This window comes from Egretta garzetta, unplaced genomic scaffold (assembly GCF_000687185.1).
Source record: "Egretta garzetta isolate BGI_Z169 unplaced genomic scaffold, ASM68718v1 scaffold439, whole genome shotgun sequence".
NCBI classification, from domain to species: domain Eukaryota; kingdom Metazoa; phylum Chordata; class Aves; order Pelecaniformes; family Ardeidae; genus Egretta; species Egretta garzetta.
Window position 1 is genome coordinate 130,336 of NW_009260803.1, and position 23,700 is coordinate 154,035.

The 23,700-nt window shown below is 39.7% G+C and overlaps 1 protein-coding gene across 1 annotated transcript; it reads right to left on the bottom strand.

The window, feature by feature from the left end:
• Window positions 1-4,255: 4,255 nt before the first annotated feature.
• On the bottom strand, window positions 4,256-23,700 carry SEC24A (SEC24 homolog A, COPII coat complex component). Its single transcript, XM_035902261.1, has 22 exons — window positions 23,184-23,700; window positions 20,682-20,849; window positions 18,954-19,031; window positions 18,467-18,630; window positions 17,695-17,867; window positions 16,560-16,662; window positions 15,624-15,750; window positions 14,883-14,992; window positions 14,408-14,520; window positions 13,618-13,736; window positions 12,947-13,002; window positions 12,445-12,651; window positions 11,949-12,069; window positions 11,199-11,357; window positions 10,505-10,678; window positions 9,385-9,495; window positions 8,839-9,014; window positions 7,160-7,297; window positions 6,384-6,488; window positions 6,157-6,249; window positions 5,501-5,604; window positions 4,256-5,090 (listed from the first exon to the last, which is right to left on the bottom strand). Exons 1-22 carry the CDS (start codon window positions 23,683-23,685, stop codon window positions 4,976-4,978), a joined length of 3,216 nt encoding a protein of 1,071 aa, XP_035758154.1. The 5' UTR covers window positions 23,686-23,700; the 3' UTR covers window positions 4,256-4,975.

A 23,700-nucleotide genomic window follows, 5' to 3' on the forward strand; every position in this document is an offset into this window, starting at 1 on the left:
GGGGGCGATGGCGGCGGGCCTGTGCCAGCCCCGCGGGACTGAGGTGGCGGCGGGGGAGATGCCGCGCTGACGGAAACCCGAGTGACAGCTTCAGCCAGGGTAAGGGTTTTTGCATGTCTGTAGGAAAAACAAACCAGCAGTGACGCGAATTCACGCTCTGAGCGCTAGCGCTGGCCCGCTCCTACCTTAGTTTGCTTAAAATTCCGGTTTCAGTAAACCTGGCAACTCCACCTTGCGTTCTGTGAGGAAAATCTGCTTAACAATGCAATAGAAAAACTAGTACAGGATGGTAACATTTTCCTTATCGTACAGCGAGATGAAAGCAGTGGTCTGTATAGAAAGTCTTAGAAAAAGCGCGCGTTCATGTTTCTAAACCAAAGCAATTCCTACCTAATGCTCTGTAACTAGAAAAACAAATTAAAATTGTGACCATGCAAAGGCAGCAGGACATCAGAGGTGTTGATGAGGCCAAGTCCACAGAGCTGTTTAGTTTCCAGCATGGGGTGTTTAATCCGCACGGCCCAACCGCCCCCCGTGCTCCTCACACGAACAAATCAGCGCCCCAAGGGGGAACGTGGGGCCGGGTTTTGAGATCTTCTGTCAGAAAAAGCTTTGAGTGCTGCTGTATAACTGAGTTTCGGAAGTTAATTTTGTCCTGTCTGGGGCACACTCCAAACGAGGGAGGAGAATATGCTGTTCACTGGAGTGCCAGCAAGCACACCTACACCAAAGGGAACCACAAGGTAGGGAAATGCCTTCTGGGGACCATCAGGCAGCACAGGTCAGCTCCCCAAATCGTATTCCCAGCGTAGTGACACTGCACTGCTGTTAATACAGTAGGCAGCTGAAGGGATTGACTATGCATACTGAGGAAAAAACCACAAGGACTACTCAAGGATTCCAGAATTGCCGTAACAGCACGTCTTCAGTTATTTCTAGCAAGATACAGTTGGCATAATAATCATGTCTATGTACAGTAAAAAAAAAAAAATCCATCACACCTCTGTTTGTGTGACAAAGTGTGATAAAACTGGGCCACAGTATTCTTCCTGTAGATGGACATTCACACAGCTACAGGCACAGCAAAAATACCTGAAAGCCAAACCAAAGGAAGACAGTGACACGGATACTTTCCATCGATACTTCAAACTAATTACCTTGAGCATCCTTGACACTGAACGACTTGTACTCCTTCACTCACAGACTGCACCACAGGCTCTTCAATTAGAAGCAGGACTCTGCTTCAAGATCCTGCACTTGGACTTCCAAAGACCAGTGCTAGGATGGCTGCCTGTTGAATGCCAAGCCACAGCCAGAGAGGTGAAATGTAGCAACAGCGGGACGGAGATTTTTACATCTATTGGGGAAAAACCTTGTGCTGACAATTAATATTTCTATGATACTAAGTGATTTAGAGCATGATAGAAATTCTGCACTCAAAAACTGTTAAATACAGAGGTCACAGTACCAAGCTCATGCATTAACTTCAATATGATGAACCAGAAGCAGCAGTGATGACAGCTCATAAAAAAAACTGGCAAGCATAAGATGGAATGACTTTTACAAAAAGGTGTTGAAAAACAATAGGATGTTAAATGAAGATACAGGATTACCTACAATAAAATTGATCAGCATCTTGGGAACACTGCTGAAGGCTAAATTCCAACCATCAACATCAGCTGGCTCTTCAAGCCAGCTTCCAGCCAGATGGCAGGGTACCACACAGTGGGGTAGTGCACCACCACGGGCTTACTGGAAGAACAAACCCCAAGGCAGGACTGAATAACAGTGCTGGCTGACAGAGATGCTCTGGAGGGACAAACAATGCCAGTGACAGGAGAAAAGTTTGAGTCAGCTGGAACTAATTTTCTCAAATTCCCTCTCAGTTTGTATCACCTAAATATTACATTTTAGCTAGAAGTGGTACATGATATTTATCTCAATTAATCAAATACATTATTCTGGTTTTATTTATAAGAAAGGACTGATGGACTTGCGGGAGTTCTTTCAATTAATTTTATTGAGTAGCCAAATCTGATAAATTAGCACAGATAAAATAAGCATTTGCATGTGTTACAAATGACTTTTTACAGGAATAAAACAGTGAAAATTACAAACTGTAAAAAGGAGGACAAGTAAATCCTGTCTCAAATTCAGAAGGGGGAAGATTTATAACTTCATACTGAAGATCAAATGTTTGAGTTCAGAAAACAAAGATTTAATATTACAATATCATACACGACTTTACAAAATTAAATTTACTATAAGGATTGCATCCATAATAGTAAACAGAACCTTAAAATCACATTTAATGGTCCCTTATTTAACAGCCATTCTGCATCTTTGATTAAATTCTGTTAAGAAGTCTAAATAAAAGTGAATCATTCTAGTTATTGCAACAGTCTATGTGGACTTAGACTCAAATATATTAAATTAAAAACAATAATGAAAGCAAAGTAAAATGGATGGTAACAATGTTGGCTGAACACTAATGTGTCAAATACAGAAATAGTTTTAAAAAAAAGTCTTCAACTAGAAAAATAGAGTACATTTGCAGTGGTAGAGTTGTCGTGCTGAGATCCAAGTACCAGAGCCACTCTTGCCTATTTTTGTAGTTTATCTTCAGTGTCCTCATTTTTCAGTTGTAGGTAAAAATGACACATCATAGGTAGTTTGGGTGTTCGTCTGTCCTGTATTGCACTTACAGCAATACAAGGTGAACCAGCAGGCCTTTCCCACTGCGAGGGAACAAACTAACAAAGTTCTGTACAGAATTTCTTACAAAGTGAACTTCAAGAGGGCTCATCTGATTCTTGTTTACAATGTTTTGCTCTGTAAAGCTTAGGGACTCTAATTCAAAGTTGTTATTTGCCACGAAGACTGACATCTTTAGCCATTAGTCTGGTGTACATAAAGCAATGAAGCGACCTCCAATGTTTGTTTTTAAAAAAAATAAGGGATATAGTAGCAAAATACAGTCATAGTAAGAAACAGACTTTGGGTGTGCTGTTAGATGCAAGGATGATTTTCAACATCTGAGTGATATATCTAAAACACAAGTTTTAAGTCATAACCTATGCAAGTGCATAGCTTCCATTTATGATTTAAAGAAAAGACCCAATTCCCCCAGAAAAAAAAAAAATCACTGTCAAAACTTAAAAAACCTCTTCACTATGACTAGAAACTGTGCAATTCTCCAAAAAGCTGTTCAAGTAAATATACTCCTGTTTGCTATGGAGACAGCAGACAGGGAAGCTTAAATTGGCTCTATAATAGTCTTTTCATCCTATTTTAGACATTAATCTGAACTTCAGCTTCTTGTGCTCAAGCGACAAGAACGATTTCCCCAGAGAAACTCCTCCCCCGAAGTAAGGCAACTCCTGACAATCACGTGCAGCTACAGCCTGAAATGGTAGCAAATGATTGCCCTACGATGTCCTTTGACAGTTGTATCACAAAATGTAAGCTAAGTAGCCTAATCACAGTACACGTTTGACCACTCACAAGTGTTTTACCTGTTCAAGTTACTTGCCCCAGGAATTACGTTTTGCAAGACCTTTAAGATTACCACTGTTAAAGAAAAAAGCAAACCAAGATTTTTCCATATGAAATACTTCCACAGGCATAGCGATATAGTAACTTAAATACTCTTTACCTTGGCAGCTATCAATGATAGCTTAATCTCCAAAACAGAACAATTATCAATACATTTTTATAAAATGATTTAAATATTTTTGTATATAAAATTTCACTTCACGTTCAATGTCAGCTTCTATCTGTAGCTCTGGCAGGGATCTGAGAATATATTTAAAGCTTTTATTTGGTGCACACTGGCTTTGGACCTAGGCTCATTACACAGCTGCAGTAAAAAAAAAATTTTTGAAAGCTTCAAGCATGTCTCAAACCATAAACAAATGTTCAAACGCAATACAATATTTTTGTCTTTGGAAAAATAATTTCCAATTTTAATGTCAGAATATTCGATGTTATCTCAAAACATTAGGTTTGAAGTGCTGTCATACAAATTCGCTTCAGAAACACGCTAGATTTTAGGGGCCTAACATTCAGTTAACGTAAACAAGAGCCAGAAGTCTACCAAATGTAAACCAAAAAAATCTGAGATAACCTTCCTTCCCCTCCCACAGTATTCACAAACTGAAATTAAAACTATTCCTTTCACTGAAGAAAAACAAAGCTTGCCATCTACCTAAGTCTACTTTTGCTGCTGACTCAGCCACTGACTTTTTAAAATGTGTCTCCTACAGGGCCCGCTCCTCTCCGCTCTCTTTTTTTTTTTTTTTTAAATTAGAATACTGACTTATTAAAAGCTTTAACAAATTCAGCCATCTTGTCCGGGTTAAGCTTACCTTTAGTCCTATTAGGCATAATCCAAACCAAGCACTGGATTCTACGCTTCAGAAAGTATTTGTTCGTTTCACAATGAACAGTTGTTTCATTGCTACTTTAAGCATTAAGTTGAACACTGAGATGCTCTGTCTGTAATCACTGGATGCACTTAGAAAGAATTTCCCTGCAAATCATGATCAGTAATTGTGAGGTTTTATATCTAGCAGCAAAAAAAAAAAAAAAAAAAAAAAAAATGCAAAGAGTTACAGAAATATACATTTTGAACAACAAAGAACTCTTTATTTTACAAAACATATTTCACCTTTTCAGTATTGCCTTTGTAAATGTACTCCATGCTGCAACTACTTAGAGTAAAAACATGATTTGCAGCAAATTAAAGGTGCTCAACCAGTTCCAATAGTTTGATTTTTTTTTTTTTAAGGTACAATATTATGTAGTTGCACATTTGATTCTCAGATGTGGTCCTTTATTTGCTTTAGTTTGTTGAAATCACAGTGAGAACTTCTCATCAACTGCCTCAGGCCACAGATTTAATGAAGATATTACAAGCACAATCGTTCTTTACTGCAAAATCTTTCCTTAAAGAAGTGAGCCAAAGGCTAGTGTTTCATTTATTCACTTGCTGCTGTATATGAAGGAGGAATTCATAGTACGATAAGGCTGATTCTGTTCTGTCTTCAATCATATTTTGCAGAAAACTTGGTTTCAATGGACTGTCATCCCTTAAAAATGAAAATATAAGTGTTTGAGTGAGATAATTATTCACCAAGATCTACAGTGCAATGCATTAATAAAGCTACAGGTCAAGTGGCAAAATATTTCAACAGCTTAAGGACATATGAAAAGAGGATCTCAAATAGCACTTGTGATTAATCTCAACAAGTGCACTTATCAGCATTTACTTCATTTATGTGCCGTTAACTAAAGATTGTTCTGTGACATTTGGTCATCTTCAGTCTGTGGAAATCCCAGCTGGAGACAACTCATAACAAGTCATAACTGTTGTCAAATCTGTTAGGCACAGCATGCACCATTGTTAAACCTTCTGTTAAGAAAGTTCAGTGTATGATACCCAAATATGTATTGTTAAGAGGTCCCTAAAGAAGCACAAAGAATGTTAAAAACCACTTACTTTATTATATATAGTATAGGAAAGAAAGGTCTCTGTTCTCTCAGCCAAGAAATGAAAGCTGTTGTTCTGATGGACTCTGCAGATTCAAGTTCTGGGAGATGTGTCTAAGAGGCAAAGGGTACCATTAATCCATACATGATATTTGTCAGAAAAAAAGCCAGTAAAAGGAACACTTAAAATAGCCCAACTCTGTCCTAATCAGGAACAAAGGAAACCTAGACACATATGTTTTGTGATGTGATGTTTTAGTCTCATCTCCTTTGAAAGGGCTTGAAACAATCAAATGCACTGAAGTGATATAAGCAATTGGCTATCAGAATGGTGATGACTGAGCTGTGATGGATACCTGGTTTATGGCAGAAGCCAAAGGATTTCCCACTAACCCACTGTCCTTACTATTCCCAAGTATTCTCAGTCTGCTCCCACAGTTCTGAGAAACTTAATCACTGCCAGCCTCTTCTTACCATGCTTTCATGGTGAGTTTTAGCCCAGAGAAACTCCGAGACAGATAATAGAAATTATTTCTTCCCCTGAATCTGGATTTATAGTCAGTAACAACTAGAGTGCTAACATTTGAATTAGTGGTATTTTAGTTCTTGTGAAACTAATATTCTGGTGGCACTGTACAACTGGTGTACAGCAAAGCAAGCACGTACCATATTCTGTGGTATTGAGCCATAATTTGGAACTCCAAGGACCTGGCTGATAAAGCTCTGCCCACAGTTCTTGCCAATCCACAGAAACAGTACCTGAAAGACACCCAGCAATAACAGCATTAATTCAATGCAAAACACCATCTCAGCAGTCTCCTACGCAGTTCTCAGAAAGAACCCGTCGAGTAAATTTGGATACTTTTTAAAATCACCACTGCCATATGACTTACAGAGCCAGCATCCATAAGGTAAGCACCATCCCTACTCAACTTCTCCACTGACAGCTGGAGAATGGGTGGCTGAGGTATAGTTCTATCATTTATGTTAAGAGCTCCCTAAAGGAAAAAGCAAAAAAGAAAAACAGCGGTTCACATCTTGGTGCACTGCAACAAGAACAGGAGGTTAAAGAAGAACAGGATGTATTACACTGAATACTGAAGCTGGACCCTTTTCCTCAGTTTCATTCGAGTCATACTTCAAGTGCATAATTTACTAATAAATCTCTTAATGTTTTATTTAGAGAGGGCGTACTTCATCACCTTAATCTTAGTTAATTAGTTCTAGAACTGGAATATCAGATTTGTCATGATGTGATTTCTAAAATTATTCAGGCTCTTACATAAACATTCGCTCACTGTTCACAGAACTACTTTGACATTTTAAAATAAAGGAAGCTAAAGAGGGACAAAAAGTTAAAACATATGTTGTACTGTCTTTATGTACATGTGATTTATAGTATAACGACACAAGGCAAAAGGTGAAATAAGTTAGAAAAAGCCTTCCCCATCCATCCATAGCCAGAGCACAGCTTCTCTCCAGAAACCATCAATCCAATCCCAAATGACAAATGCATAAAATGCAACAAATGTGAAAATATGAAGCAGTAGATTTTAACTATGCAGCTTTAACGTGGAAAACTTGTGAGATTTTTAACACAAATTTACCTTCACATCATACAAATCTTTGGGACCAGACAAACAGACTATGTAGCAACGCAAACACTCACCTCATCTGTGAGATTATCAACTCTGTACAGACTGGGATGTGTCATAAGCATGAGGTAAACAAGGGGCTGGTTTTTCACTTGGCACATGGTAAAAATGCGTTCATCTAAACGTGTGTTCGTCCCAGTTTGAAATGCTTTCTGCAAACAATTACCAGGCATTTAATTTGACCGTGAAAGCAAAGTGAAGTAAGCTGAATTTAGCACACCATCTATTCTTTATTTCTAACTTACTTGAAGTTCAGCCATAAGTATTTTCTCAAAATATCGTACTTTACCACTGCTATTTTACTTCTCAATAGTTCTCTTCAGTGTTTCCCATACAAATCATACAATTCTCCTTATTCCCACGTCTGGGTTCTAGAATTTACCATGACCTTGCTCCAATAATCCTTTCTAGTGAGCACTGCAGCTGAGATGAAAGCATCTTGAAATCTCTCTCTTCTAACATACACCTCAGAAATGCTACTTGATGGACTTTAAAACAATAAATATCGGAGCAGTTTACAATTGGCTTGAATGTACAGCATCTTGGATAATTCTGGATTTACAATAAAGATATAGTCCTGGCTTGTTGGGACAAAACCCCCCAGCTACAACTGAAACAAGGGCTCACTCCTCCCACCTGACTGGGTCAAACAGTTGTACAGTCTTCTACATGAAAAAGCTCAACTGTTACTAAGAACATGCTAGTAGCAACATGCTGGTTAATTCCTTATCAAGCGTTATGAATCAGAAAATTCTCTCTAGAACAGAAAGGCAGCTTGTCCAACACTTAAAATAACTTCTAGCATAGAAGTATAGTCATTCCCTAGTTCAGGGAAAGCCAGTCAAAAAATACTTACACTGAGCAAGTATTGTGAAATGCTTTAAACCTTTTGCCAGCACAGCCAGCCAACTAACTACCTCTTTGCCAGCCAGCTAGCTCTCTTAATCCACACTGAACTGTGTGGATCTACATTTCCAAAAACGCACAAAAACTAGATTCTTGAAAAAAACCAAAACCAAAACAACAACCACAAACCCCACTCTACCAGTACCCTTCCACATTCTCTAGACTAGTCAGTGTCTCTAATATTTTCCTATTCCCTTGTTGGTAACACTTACTTCTGTTTTTATACACACTTCTGAACTCCCACTTCTCAATTAGATCATTGTCCCTTGTGATACTCTTTAAACATCATCTCTATCCCCTGCTGCTCTCCTCTGCAGGCAAGAGCAGAAGGCCCATCCATTATTACCCTGATAGATTTGCTCCATAAAATTCTCCAAATCCCTCCATCTTTCATAACGTAACAGACTCCAAGATAAAAAACATACATTCACCACCTGTAAAATCACATTACCCACCCATGCCTAAGAAACAATTAAATAGGCTTTGTTCTACATTGTCCTTTCAAGTCATCTAATTCTGGGGTGCAGAGAAATGGAACTGTTTTCTTGAGAACATTATCCGTGCAAGAAGGACCGTTCTCAAATCTGTAAAATACCTCAGTACTCTAATGGCAAATTGCAGGAAGGCTGGTTTTATTAAACTATCTAAATCAAGCAGCTTCTCAATTTTGAATCCTACAAAGATACTGAAAGAGAAGATAGATGCTCATCAAAGAAATGTCCTTTTACTTTGGGTTGACGTGCCAAACAGAGAACGTCCTCTTGCAAAGCTTCCTTCTAACTCTTACCTGTTTTAAGAGTGCCAGTACGTAAAGCGGAAAGAGCCGTAGTGAGTAGGGGGCTATGAGGCCAGGTTGTTGAATGCTTAGGACTGATGAACGGTAAGCAGATAAGGAATCTATCACTGCGTTGACCAAGGCATCCCGAGCATCACTCAAGGTAGCAGAAACCGATCGGTCCACAGCTAAGAAGAGAGTACAAAGCTCAAATAAGGGTCTTTTCCTCCTTTGGTAGAAGTACAGTCACGTATGTTAACTTTTCTCATTTTAACATACACTTCCATGCATCTTAATAAGGTTTTACTACACAATAGAAGAAGCGTGATTCAGAAAAAAGCCAGGGGGCCCATGATGACCAAACCAGACTAAGCCCAGGTGACTACTACCTAAGCCAAGCATTAAAAAAAAAACCAACCCAACTCTTCGGTTTACAACTTACAAAACAGTCTTAGGAAAGAGAGAATCTTTTCTTCTAACGTTACTTCCCAGAGGATTACTGCTCAGAGCTTTAGGGATATCACCCATACATATCCAAACGAGCTCTTACATGCTTACCCATATTGGCTAACAGCCCGGTGATGGCTTGTACATCTGCCCCTAGGTAGACATCACTCAGTGATGTTACAACAGGTAAGCACATAGTGTGGACACGAATTCGTCTTTCACCTGTAAGAAAAGAAAACTTTAGTCTCCAGACATAACTTCAGTTCTATGAAACAATACAAGAAATGCCACAGTTTACTCAATAGCAAAAAAAAATAATTAAGATTTAATCTAATTTATTATACAAGTGGTAAATCAAGCCATTTCCAGTAGCTTTTTGTCCTGGTTCCAGCTAGGATAGAGTTAATTTATTTTTTTTTTGCCCCCTAGTAGCTGGCACAGCGCTGTGGTTTGGATTTGATATGAGCAGAATGCTGATAACACCCTGATGTTTGAGCTGTTGCTGAGCAGGGCTTACACCAGTCAAAGACTTTTCAGCTTCTCATGCCCTGCCAGTGAGAAGGCTGGGGGTGCCCAAGGGGCTGGGAGGGAGCACAGCGGGGAGGGCGCCCGGCGGGGCCAGCTGCCCCCGACTGGCCACAGGGCTATTCCATACCATATGGCGGGGTATTCCATACCATACGGTGTCATGCTCAATATATAAACGGGGGGGACTTGGCCAGGGGGACCGCTGCTCGTGGACAGGCTGGGCATCAGTCAGCAGGTGGTGAGCAACTGCATTGTGCATCACTTCTTTTGTATATTCTATTATCGTTATTATTTTCCCTTCCTTATCTGTCCTATTAAACTGTCTTTATCTCAAGCCACGAATTTTACTTTTTTTTTTCCTCCCGATTCTCTCCTCCACCCCACTGGGGAGTGGGGGGGGGGAGTGAGCAAATGGCTGTATGCTATTTAGCTGCCTGTTGGGTTAAACCACAACACTTTTAAAAATGGTTAGTCCTCAGTTTCTGGGTTAAGTCTACCTATTTTCAGACCAGAACTAAGTTTCCCAAGAAACTTCTTGGTCTGGAAGAAACAGTAACATCACCAACATGCAGTGACACATCACAGCTGTGATCTTGATATTAGATACAGTTGCTGCAACTGAATTGCAGCCGATAAACCGACACAGAAAGACTCATCTGAATACCGCAGTGTTAAGGCAGCTAACGCTACCTGTACATCTTACCTTTGCTGGATGTGTACAGGAGAGCCGACTGAAAAGAAACAACTTGCATATCAGTAAGACTCTCTTCTACTGACATTTGCACAGCATATCCCGCATCTGGGTTTACGTTGGGTAATGACAACAAGTCCGTGGACCTTACGAAGAAGTTCCCGTGGAAAGTATGAATGGAAAGACCTACAAGGCAAGCATGGTATTGAATCAATTTTATTTTTGTAGTCGTGAAGTACAGACATCGTTTACACATCTGTCATTGCTGTTAGATGGCTCTGTATCAGAAAGTTATGATCCTTCTCAATGAAATAAAGTATCTTCAGGAAAGGTAAATAGCCAAAAAAAGACAACTAATCCATAGAATCCACAAAGCCTAGCAGAAATCAGGAATTCGAAAGTAAAATCAATGCAGAACAGTAGTAAGTCTCTAAACTATAAAAAGTTGTTGAAATAGCAGTCCAACATAATTTCCAGTTGTAACCATTGTAAACCAGAACTCGGATGGCCAATAAAGATACTGCAAATACAGTCTTTAAAAAATGGTCTGGTTCCTGGTACTGAATTTTACTTTTCTAATCTTTGTCTTTTAACCACTTAAGCTTACATAACAGCCAAAATACCAGTCAAAACATTCGCAAATAACAGCAAACACCCACTTCCCCTCTGCCCTCCCCCCTCCAAATCCAAAAAAACATGTTCAAACCTTTAGTGCATCTTATCCTCATGACAGCCTCAAACCCAATTTTTCTGGTTAAATATCGTTTCAGTTCCTTTTGCAATTTCTCCACCTGGACAGGGTTGTGTTTATGATGGTAAGACTGGTAGTAATAGACACTACCTGCAGAATACCTCGATATACAACCTGAAACAAAACCAACATGTATTGGCAGAGTGCAGACAGTTGCTGCTGTGGTCTTTAAATATACCAGTTGAATGCAATATTCCCTTTAATTATTAAACTGCTCACTCCTGAAAATAGCTCTGTTACACAGTTATAGACCTGCATGCAGAGACATAGATGTAACCCAACTGTATGTTCAAGTATGTATGTAGTTTCAGGTGTGTAATAGTTTTCCACTGGCCTAAAATTACAGGTACTCTGTCACTTGAAAGTTTGATTAAAAAATAATTAAAATGCTAATGAAGCTTATTCTAAATATGTTTATACTGATGGTTAAAAGGCATAACAGGAGGAAAGCATTTCAGCCACTTACACCAGGATCACTAGAATCCTGAGTCACTAACGGAGAACATGAAAACAGATAGGTGAAATCTGGAAAGACCAAAAGATTACATTCTAGTCACTCTCATGGCTCATCAAGGATCAGTTTCAAGCATCCTGACACACTAGATTCATTCAAATCAGGTCCATATACTAAATGTTAATGTAGATTCTATGTATTTGCCAAAAGTACAAGAGTTACACGTCCCAAACCAGCTTAATAAAACTTACCTAGAGAAGCCAAGTCAGAATATTGTCCACTAAGAAGAAATAAATCCACTGCAACCTGTTGCCCTGAGCAGTCCAAGGCTAACTTCTTGTAAAAATCAGTCGATGGTGTCAGATGTATGTCCTGTTAATACAGAATCAAAGAATGGCAAGGGTTGGAAGGGATCTCGGGAGATCATCTAGTCCAACCCTCCACAGAGTATTACAAAATACAAAGGAAATTCAAACAGATTAATGCATTTATTGCCTGTTTTCAGGGACACTAATGATCGATTCTCCATCACTGATTACAGCGGTATCTTAAAAAAAAATCAGATCATTAATCTGTGTTTATAGCACTTGGGGTTTTTTTTGTTGTTGTACTTTCTGCTACTTTAACAAAGAAAGGAAGGTTAGCTCAACAAGAGAACCATAAAATTAACCTGGAGCAGGCAATTCCAGAACTGCCTACATGTACAGAACAGGGCAGTCAGCTCTCAACCTTTTTTGCTTTTCTAACCTTTGCAGTTGCTCTTTGGTTTGGCTCTTCTCGTGACTTCAGTGCTCCCATTCCCACAGATGGAAGCTGTGTCTGGAAGACAGAGATTCTACCTCCAGTGGGGGACATCAGTTTAAAGGCAGCCTGTAACGCAGGCCCTAGAGCGCTCTGAGTTTCCAGGGACTTGGTAAACATCTGTGGCAAGGCCCTCAACAGATCCTGAATTAGCTACAATTGAGAAAAGAAAAATATTAAGACTCAGGAGTTTTCTTCTTTACAAAGCTGATTGCTGAGCACTTCTCATATTAAGGTAGTAAAAAAAAAAGAAAAAAGCCCTAGCAAAAGTCAAGTATTGTCTTGTTTCAGGTTAGCAAATGTTTACAGTCACATCGATTAATTTAAATTTGTCCACTTCAAACTTGGCATTTAAACTGTAGCTGTTAAAGAGCATTAAGTAATCCAGAAATTATCAAGCATATCTCAAACTGTATGAATGTCACTAGTTATTTAAGGTAGTTCTTACCTCTTTATTTTCATTTAAATTTACTAATAAGTTTTCTGGCATTGGTATAAATACATCTGGAAGAAGAAAAAAAGTGTTTAAGTTATCTTGTAAAAACACATCAAGTATCCCCCAATTGTATTTGCCAACCATTATACCTATTGAAAGAAGAATACAGTATCAGTGTGTAAACCCATTTAACGATAATTCTGCGGATTTCTTTTTTTCTCACAAGCATACCTGTGGCTAGAATAGCGATCAGGGTTGAAAGATAATCAAGACTATTAAGTAAAAATGCATAGCAAAGATTTTCTAGTGTTCATTCTGCACTGCCCTATAACATACAGTGAAAAGTGACTTGAAACTAAAGGCAGAAGAACATCAGTCACCACAGAATCTGCAGCAATTTAACAAGCACGAGTATTTGGGATCATTGGAGAAATCTAGATAATTGTACAAATTAAACAATAAGTTAGGAAGGCTGTTCTTCATGTTTTAAGTCACGAACAGCCACAGCACTGCTCAGACATCAAGGGCTCCATAAAGGAACACAGACGTACGCTACTCCTGAAGCCATTACTAGAGAGAACCACGATCTCATCAAGAAACTACCCCCAGATACAGTCTTTAAGCAGGCTGTCAAAACCAGCAGTCATTAGCAGACACTAATCACAGACATTATTTCTGCATACCTTCAATATCTGAAACTATAAGCATCTGAGGCTGAGAGAGACCTTCCTGAAGACTGTAGAAATGGATTGTGCTGTCAAATGTTATGAAGCCTATTTTTGTTCTAGTGTTCCCAGGAAGCCTAAAAACAAGACATATGGTGTTCAGCAAGATGAAATTTCATTTTTGCAAGCTTTTTTTTTATTTTTAAACATCTACTGCACCTGTCCAAGGTTGTTACCAAGTAGTTAGCTTAACAGCTATGCTGAAGCAGCTTGACTAAGTCATTTTGGGGGAAAAAAACCACCCCCAAAACAAAACCAAAAAAGGAGCTCATAGTAGAGTCCTCTAGCAGACACTCAAGAAATTTTTAGAGGGTGATAAAACAGAAGAAAAGGAAGAAACAAGCTGCAAAGCACCAAGCAGCATTCCTATAAGTTCAAACAGCATGTATTTTATGAAAAGTTTATTAGATGCATGCATTCCTTTCAGCAAATACTTATCTAAATTCAGCTTGTAAAAAATACAGTTCAAAAGGCATCACAAACATGATGTTTATTCCTTTTTGGGATTGGTGAAGCAGATAGGAAAAAGATCCAGACCGAGAAGCAAGCCTCAAAATTACTTTTTATACCAGCGTAGCTGTGTTGGGAAAGAGACTACAGCTTTACACTACATTTTAATACAACATTGGCCATTGCAAGCTAACGCTAGGAAATTTCTCTTCTAGACAAGAAATACGGGCATGTTCATGGCTATCACAAGTTTCGTAAGAGGAGCAAAACCAAGAGATTCTAAGGAAAAGGTACTTACAAGTCAAGATTGTCTAACAGGGTCTGGCAGACTGTATTCAAGTATCCTGTCTCTATTGCATTATGAGAGACATCAAACACAAAGAGGTACACAGGCGGTTGAGGTGGACGTAGCTGAGCAAAGAAAAGATTACCTTTAATTTTCAAAATGACATTTATCTCGTTTATTAATTCCACCACAAGTTTAAACTATTAAAGCAGCACACAGATGATAGCTAAAACTTCAGAATGCATCAGTCTCTTAATGGGTAATTCTAGAATTACAGTTTTCTTCCAGAAGACCTACAAATACCTACATATTCTAAATACAGAAGTTTGACATCATAAATGTTTAGAAATTAAGAACTATCTGAAGCTCTTCCCAAAAGTTCTCCGATACACTCCTGTTCTACTGAGCTCTATAACAAGGGTTTTTCTGACTTCCCTCTAGAAATAAAACAAAGGGAAGGAAGAACTAAAAGTAAATAAAGCCTTACCATGTATTCAGATGGAGCCATAAACTCAATAGTAGCATTCTGGACTTCAGGTCTTTTATGAGGTTCTCCATAAACTCTTGTCACAGGATTATACATGAATTCTTCGGGAACTATGCAGATAAGTTTATATATTACTACTTCACACTAGTATTAGCTATGCTGCCTTTAAAACAGATAGATCAACTCTCTTGTGCTTGTTGGGCAACGCTTCTTGGAGAATTTACTTGGCAGGGCAGCTACTTTATCACCTGCTAGGGTACCTTGGGAGACCACGTCAGACTCACTGTGACTTTTTATAAGGGCCTGTAGTGATAGGACAAGGGGTAACGGCTTTAAACTAAAAGAGGGTTGATTTAGATTAGATAGAAGGAATTCTTCACTCTGAGGGTGGTGAGGCACTGGCACAGGTTGCCCAGAGAAGTTGCGGATGCCCCATCCCTGGAAGTGCTCAAGGCCAGGTTGGACAGGGCTGTGAGCAACCTGGTCTGGTGGGAGGTGTCCCTGCCCGTGGCAGGGGGATTGGAACTGGATGATCTTTAAGGTCCCTTCCAACCCAAACCATTCTGTGGTTAGTGACACCACTGCCTTTGCTCAGTGGAAACATCTCTGATGTCTCACAGCCTCAGCACAACTGATGATGAACCCTAGTACTGATATGGCCAATAATATTACAGTCTCAAAGGCCAAGGTGGGAAAGGCTAACCTGAACAGTTTAAAGAAATAAGCACATTTAAAACCTACCATCATTCACTCTATAGCACAGATTGCATTTCCATCTCCTTTGGTCTAGAAAGCTGACAAAAGGGTTAATGTATGTCCGGCAGGAACGGCATCTCACGATAGTACTTGAAGTGACCACTGGCAATTGCTGGAAAAGAAAAGCTTCCTGTTGTAAAGCATCACCACACTACAGCTATTCATCTACAGCAACAGCATTACCTACACTGGGCTTCCTGGTCAGCTAGTCACAGCACACTTGTTGAAGGAAGAAGTATTTCTGCGTCCTCACAGCACCCCTACAATTCCTTAATAAGATGAATGGTCGGAACTGAGCTCTAACCTATTTGACTGCGTAGGTTCCCTTTTCAAGCCCCTGAAGTCTTGAATTTTACACTGATGGTTTAAGACCAAGTCCTACACCCAATACAGATCAAAAATCAGAAGATACCCCACATCATTGAAAAATTACTTAAATTGTGAAAAATGACAATGTTTAAAAGAGACACTGCTGTAAATTCAGTCTCCTGGCTGAGAACATCCAAACCCCTTTAACTTTGTTAATTCTTAATTAAGTTTAGAATTAGTACTAGGCTTGATATAGGAAATCAATAACTACAACTGATACGTGACAAGATAAAGCTATCTCAGCAATACTGGAATTCAGATATGTTGCCTTCTGTCACAGTCTGAGCACTGTGATGCCTCTAAGGTTCTGAGGTTTGGGAGGTTTTTTTGATTAAGAAGTGAGGCTTGAAATTTTAAAAATGGTAGGGAGAAAAAATTAAAAAAAAAAGAACAACCACAATGATCTGTACGGAACAGGGAAATATCAGTTACCAGGGTAATTTTTCTGGGCCAAGATACTTGACCTTCTTTTATAAATCTTTGTCCGGCTCTGGACTTTAATAAAGGCATTGTTGATACTTCAGCATTTAAAGTTTTGAATATTTGTCATACCGATAAGTCTTTGAAAGGATGAAGCAGGAGCCCCAAAGGAAGTTTGGCTTTATTCAATAAGGCCTGAGTTTGAGGAATGTTAGTCAGGGTACAGCGGAACAACCTACATGGAGGACAAAGGGTTATTTTCAGAGGCTTTCAGATAATAAAATGATGATTTCAGTAGTACAGAGCACCGTTTATATTTTTCTAGAGCTGGTGATGGTGAATCTCCATTTCTAGATAAAGGATCTTCTCCAACTCTGTCAAATCGTTCTGTTTTAGTCTGAGCTTGACCCACAGCACATAACTGAGTTCTTACATTATTTTATACACACGCTCTTTAACTCAGAACTGAGTATCGTTTTAGTCACTCAAGTCAAAGTTAAGCCTAGCAACGTTCAAAGTTGCACCAAATCTTTATATACTCACTGGTATTTTGGAACACCGTTTTGAGGTAGCCTTATATACAAATCTGAACCAACAAAGTTTAAAAAATTGTCATAAAACTACACAAAAATATAAACAACCCCACAGGCATTTCTAGAGACTTCAGAACTCGGTGGTTTCCAACGTGCAGATGTGCGCAGTACTTTTGCAAATCCCAGCCCAGCTTGTTTGTATGAACAACTTCACAAAGACTCTGTTATTTCCTTTATCTATCCTAAAAAGCTCGCAGAGCAGGAGTACCTGGTAATACACAGTTCGGTTGGTCACTGCAGAGAGATTACTTGAATAACCCAGCTGCCCGCCTCTGGTTTGACATTCCATTTACTGCGCTGCTTTAAATGGTCACTCGCAAGACAGAGGTCACTCGTATTTCTGCATTCACAATCCTTTTGGTGTACCTCACTCAGGTGAGTTAACTCCTATTTTATCTTTTCTCTGTCATACTCATTGCCAACATTATTTTAAAGTTTTTGTATTACACCTGTCTATAGCTGCCTTGCAAGCAATGTATTTTTCCTCGTACTGTCTACACAGGTAATTTTCCTCACTTCAAAGTTCAAACACTTACCGCCTTCATCGTAACACAGTGAAGCCTGTTTTCAATGTTTTCTACTCACAAAGTTAAGGAAATATTTTGTGAAGTTACATTTACAACTAGGAATGTATACTTCTATTTTCATGGATTATAGCAAACGGATAATCTTACTCAGGATTACAGTTGAGCTTCTGGATGTCTTCATGCAAGTTTGGGACAGGAGCCTTCAAGAGGGTTGTAGGGAGAATATTCCTTTCTTGAAGAAGATTCACAGGTCTTAATCCTTCTTGCTGTAGACTTAGGCCACCCATAGATGCAGTTAAGTGATTAGTTCCCAGGGCAGGCTGGAGTCAAACAAAATTTCAGAAATTAGCACCAATTATTTGGATGAAACCCACAGTTCATTTAAAAAGCAAACATATTTCCCCTTCATTTTTTTTGTTTGTGTATTAACTGCCATTGTATTACAATGATATATTTAGAAACAATACTTGTTACATAAACTTGGACTTAGGCATGTAACATAATAGAGGTAAAAATTAGCATACTTTTGCTACAAAGCTCTTGAAATATAAGGGCTCAGCTGACAAAAGCGTTGGTCAGTTTGCTTTTAAAGTTCTGGGAAAAAAACAAATACTGCAGCTAACAATAGCAACCCGAGGGAAGAAAAACATGCCAAAAGCAGCTGAAAGTCTTAAGAGAAATATTCTGAACAGATTCGAGGACAGAACACTTGAGAAAGAGCTGGCACACAGCTTTTCCAAACTGGCACCAAGGCGCCAGCAAAAGCGTTCATTTCAGGCTGCTTCTCTCATCTTGAACAAATGGCACACCGAACAGCGAGCCACAGAAGCAGCACCCCATGGGTGCACAACACGTGTCAGTCGTCGCTCCTCTTCACCCACCATGGGTAGTACTGAGAGAAAAACCAGACAGTCTTTACCTGGTGGAAATGTTTTGATCCATCTGGGTACTGCAAAGCAGATGCCTGCAGTGGTGCTCCAGGTGAAGAAGTACTTTGGTAGCCTGGAGGTAAGGTAGGGTAAGAATACCCAACACTTCTGTTCATCTTAAGATTCGGGGGCGCAGGAGAAGGATGCGGAGTCGCTAGAAGCAGAGTAGACAAATGCTTAAAATTAATCGCTGAAGTACTGCAGCTTGCTCAATGCTTTAACAGAGCGGGAGGGCTTTTTGTTGTTGCTTAGTTCCTGAGTGTAAACAACTGACAACCGCTGCCAATTTTGCAAAAAGCTCTTAACTGCTTTACCATACTTACAGGCAAAGGCGTGCATGCGAATTGTCAGTGCTGCAAATTTCACACTCAGCCATCCAACCAAGTATATACGTTTGTACATAAATGCCTAAACTTCTGTCTTTCCCAGACTCTTTAAGTTACATAATAGTAAACATTTTTAATTCCAAAGCCTTACCCATGAGGCCACCACCTTCTATTGCATCATAGCTGTTTTGGACCACAGACCCATCACTGGCAGCAGATGCAGCATCGCCTGTTAAAAGAGACGATCCCAGTAAAAATCTTCCCAAGTTACTAAGAAGTTGTAATGAGGTAACTGCAAAGAAATGCTGGTTACTGGATGAACAGGAAGATTAGCATAGTTTGGATCTATGTTGCTACTGTCCCAGGATGAAACTGAAGTAAACCTCTTTCTCACATACACCTCCGCTGCTGACATGACCTCAACAAAGAACACTCAAAACCCACCATCTTTTTTCAAGGAACACAGAAGTCCCTACGTTTCGGGTTGAAAGATCTTATAGGATTACTTTAGATCAGGTACTCGCCTGATACAACTACCAAGCTAACATGCAGAGAAGCGTCAGGGGACGCTTCCTCCTCACCAGGGAAAGCGTCTGTAGGCTAGCTGCAGTTCTCAAAGTACATTGGAATTAAGGTACTGAGTTCCTTGAAGAACTTATTCCACTGATAATTCACAGAAACACCAAATTCCCTTTGCTTACATGCTTAGTCCAATATTGTTCACCAAACACCACCAGTTCTGATACGGTCACATACCAGGCAAGATAAAAATTCCAGCTGAGATAAGAAAAACCTTGAAATGAGAGAGTGCTGCCAAAGGACAGCTTTTTGTAAGCCAAGTATGTCTAAATATACATTGCCAACTATCTATTGCTAAGAAGTAAGTATACAACTTATTTTTATTATTGTTAAAATCTCCAAAAATGACCCAATGAAAGGAACTTACATTATGCACTGAATCTGGCTAGGATGCAGCCGTCAACCTACTTCACAGACTAAGCATTTCTCTCTCTCCAGGGCCCTGGAAATGTTTCTCTTCATTATGAAGGAAAGACTTTCTAAGCGAAACCAGTTTCTAATGCATTTCGTATGTTCAAAACTGAGCTAAATCTGAATATACTATTCTTGTCCTCACACAGCTACAACATACAAGAAACTGTCAATCTGAACATGCAAAGAACCAGTGGTTTTTAACAGGATAAGCTATGTATGTAAAAATAAAACTGCCAGCTACCACACAGCCCCATCTAGCACGGGCGCTAAATGCCGTACAACTGCAGGCCTGCGACACAGAGCCCTGGTGAGACAATGGCATATTTGTGGGGGGCCAACAGGAGACAAAGTCAGGTATCTGTCTTCAACAGCTGACACTTAACAGCCTCTACTAACAACCTTCAGAAAACAAACAAATGCAAGATGTGTGTTCAGTGGTTTTACACAGAAGGGAAGAATAAGGTACACTTGCGTAAACAGCCAAGGAATTGTAGGGTTCACGTTTTAGTTTTCCCCTGCAGAATAAAACAATACAGGAAGTTGTACACAGATTATGTCCGCCACAGCAGTCAATGATGCAGAGAAATCAGAATTTCAATATCATTTTAGAACACTAAAAATAAAAAAAAAGAGATGGCAGCTATGGGAGACACTGACATGTTGAACAGCACTTAGGAATCTATTTTGAAGTGTTTATTATTTTTATTTTATTAACAACTCTCAACAAGAATTATTTTACTTCCTTCCAGGTCCTTACCTGCTCCTTTCAGATAAAATTACGCTTTACTAGTATGTCGAACAGAACAGCGTCCTTGACTTTAAAGGTTGCCTATTAGAGCAAAATTGTAATGTTCAAATTCAACAAAAAGAGCAAATTACTTCCTACCTTCTCGATTCGCAGCTGAATTTAGCAGAGACTGTGTATTAGGTGGCCCTGCTACCAGTGTTGATGGCCTAATTAAAGGGGGACCACCAACCGGCGGAGGGCCTAAAGGTGGCCTGGAAGGAGGGTGGAGCGGAGTCAAAGGCTGAGTCACTGGTGGAGGTGCAGGTCCTGTAGAGAGATTAATTTTAGGAGTTTAACCCAGCTGAAAAAGTCGCAAAAATTTTGTTACAAAAACACACAGACTGAACTCCAAATATTCCTCTTACTCACATGATAAACAGCATGAAATACATAAATCCTAGCATGTGTGTGGAAAGTTTCAGAACTTCAGATTGTTTCTGTCGTGCTTGTCTCATACTGGGTTCCTGTATCTGTTATCCATGATCGCTTCCAGCTTTTTGTTGCCATTGTTGGTAAGACTTTCCAGAGGTACAGAAGGCATCCCAACATCAATTACTAAGTCTGGACTTTATATAAAGTTATAGTACAGCCCCACATTGGACAGAGAATAATGAACTAGTAAGAGTCTGAACAGATTCCTTCTGACAGGACGCTCATCTTCCACTTCAATAATCTGATGCAAACCAGCAATGTACAGATTCTTATAGCTACAATTACTTGGGAAAAAGATTTAGCTTGGAAAAGCATCAGCAATGTGCAGTTTGAATAAACTTGCTGTGCAAGTTGAGGTGTTTTGCTCTGAAATATTTAACCCTCCACCTTATAAGTCACAGGGAAGTTTTTAATTGCTGTCTATTTAAAATTCTAGGACTTTCTCAAGCCAAGCCATTCAGAAACCAATTACTTTTCTTCCCTTCAAATAACGCCAAATCCTAAGAGCACTTGCAGCCCTTTGTTCCCTGTTATTCCAGAGGCCACTGTACCTGCCTTTTAACTCTAGGAAGACACCACTGTGTTTTAATATAAAAGTTCGCCTTTCAAAAGGAAAGGCCAAATTGCCCAGTATCACCAGGTCTCAGCAGAGTACAGAAGCTTGTAAGCCATACGCAAAAGTATACTGACCAATTCCCAATCACACAAAATATGCAGCTTCATGAGCCTGCACAGTACAGTCACATTTAAGAGAGGAGGGAAAGATAAAAAAGGAAAAAAAAGAAAGAAAAGTCACATCCAGTGAAGTTATCTGTTTGTTCACTTAGTGTTTGATACTGCAAAGCTAATTAATTAATTGCTATATGCAGGCAATGCTGCAATCACGGAACTTGGAAGAGATTCTGTGTCTCAGACGCTGTCCAAAGTTGGCCGTGCAGGCAGGGAGCTGGCAGACCTTTGGTCGAAGAATAAGCATGATCAGCAAAATGAGCTAAATTCATTTTAAAGGTGATCATTGTTCCACAAAAAACTACAAGGGAAATTGCTCAGGAGGATTCACCATTGAATGGAGATAAAAATTCTCCTATTCCAGACTCTCACTCTTACTTCATACGCCACTTTCCAAAATTTCTTGTCATTTTCCTCACTAATTCCAAAGTACTGATTGTTTATTCCAATAAACTGCCAGAGATAGTTTCATAAATTGTGAGCTTAAGACAGTTGGAATATCATAACAAAATTAGTCAGGCATATAACAAAAAACTAGCATAAAGAAAAATCTCGAATGAGTCTAAAAGCATTTCACATGAAAAAAATATTTGCTTTAACATTTAAAATAATTCTGTATGTAACTCCTATTAGCACGCTCAGAAGGAAGGTTAGAAAAACCTCTGTAACAACAAACTGCAGTTTGGCAATAAGAAACTCGAGTATTAGCTTTGTTTCCATAATAATCACAGGTTATGCAAGAGAGCTATTTAGTGTTAGAAAAGCTTTTTGCCACTGCATATACCAGCACGCAAGCAGCGGAAACAGAAGTGGTAATTCTTGGCGTCTCATGCTTTCAGAGTACTTTCTCAAGACTGACAGTTATTATTAGATAGTGAAAATTTCAAGTTTGGAGGAAGGAAGCTTTCCATTCAACTGGCCTCTACTTCAATGGCACAGAATGCTCTTCAGTTTTCTTTCCACGCTGTGTTTGTTATCTGCATCAAGCTGACTGAGGCCGTTCTGAGAACCGCCTGTATCGAACGACTAACAGAAAGGCTAACAAGTTTTAAATCGCAGAAGACCACACTCACTAAACAGGACTACAGTTTTCAACCGTGAAGTCCCAAAGTCCCCGCTTGACTGAAGCATGCCAATGCTCCAACAGCCAGCCCAAGGAATGGCGAAGGTCACGGAAACAGGATTATCCACAAACAGCTTCCCGAAAGAATGCGGCACCATTCAGGAGTTACCTGCTTCAGCCAGCTGAAACGCCTGACCCACGCACAGAACTCCCATTCCTAACCACCCCGGGATTTGCAACGTGCATTTTCTCAAAATATCTGCTTTGACAACCTCGTTCCACAAGCGAAACGCCGCTGCAGAGTAAATTCTATATTCTTTTTTTAAAAAGGATGCTGAGAAATGGGCATTGGTAAAATATCAAAAAGTTATGGTTACCTGGCTTCATATAGCTGTTCTGAAGCGGAGGACCTCCCGGCGAAGCAGCATATTGGTAATTTGCTGGAGGATTTGTATTTCCTGATAATGACGATGGTGGCTGAGCTGACCCCGTCCCCGTCCCGCGAGCCAAATGGCTTGTTTGAGACCCAGCTGGCTGACTCAGGGGAGCCTGGCCGTAGTGCCAGTTTGAAAGCACTGGTGGGCTAGTTCCGGGAGGAAAGCTACCAGCAGATGATACAGCAGCTGAGTTTTGCAATGCAGGCAGCAGCACTTGTGGAACAGGACCCGTCTGTTGTACTGGTGACCCAGAGAAAGGTGCCACTGGCGGTCTATTGAGAGTCTGCCCGGGTCCTTGATAATTGTTTAATTGAGAAACATTCTGAGAGCCACTATAGTTATACTGTCCAGAAGCCTGATGGGGAGGAACCTTCGCTGGCGTCTGATGCGAATACGATCCTGGAACTGAAGGGCTATATCCCTGGCCATCTGACGAATGCATCAGCTGGTTTTGAAC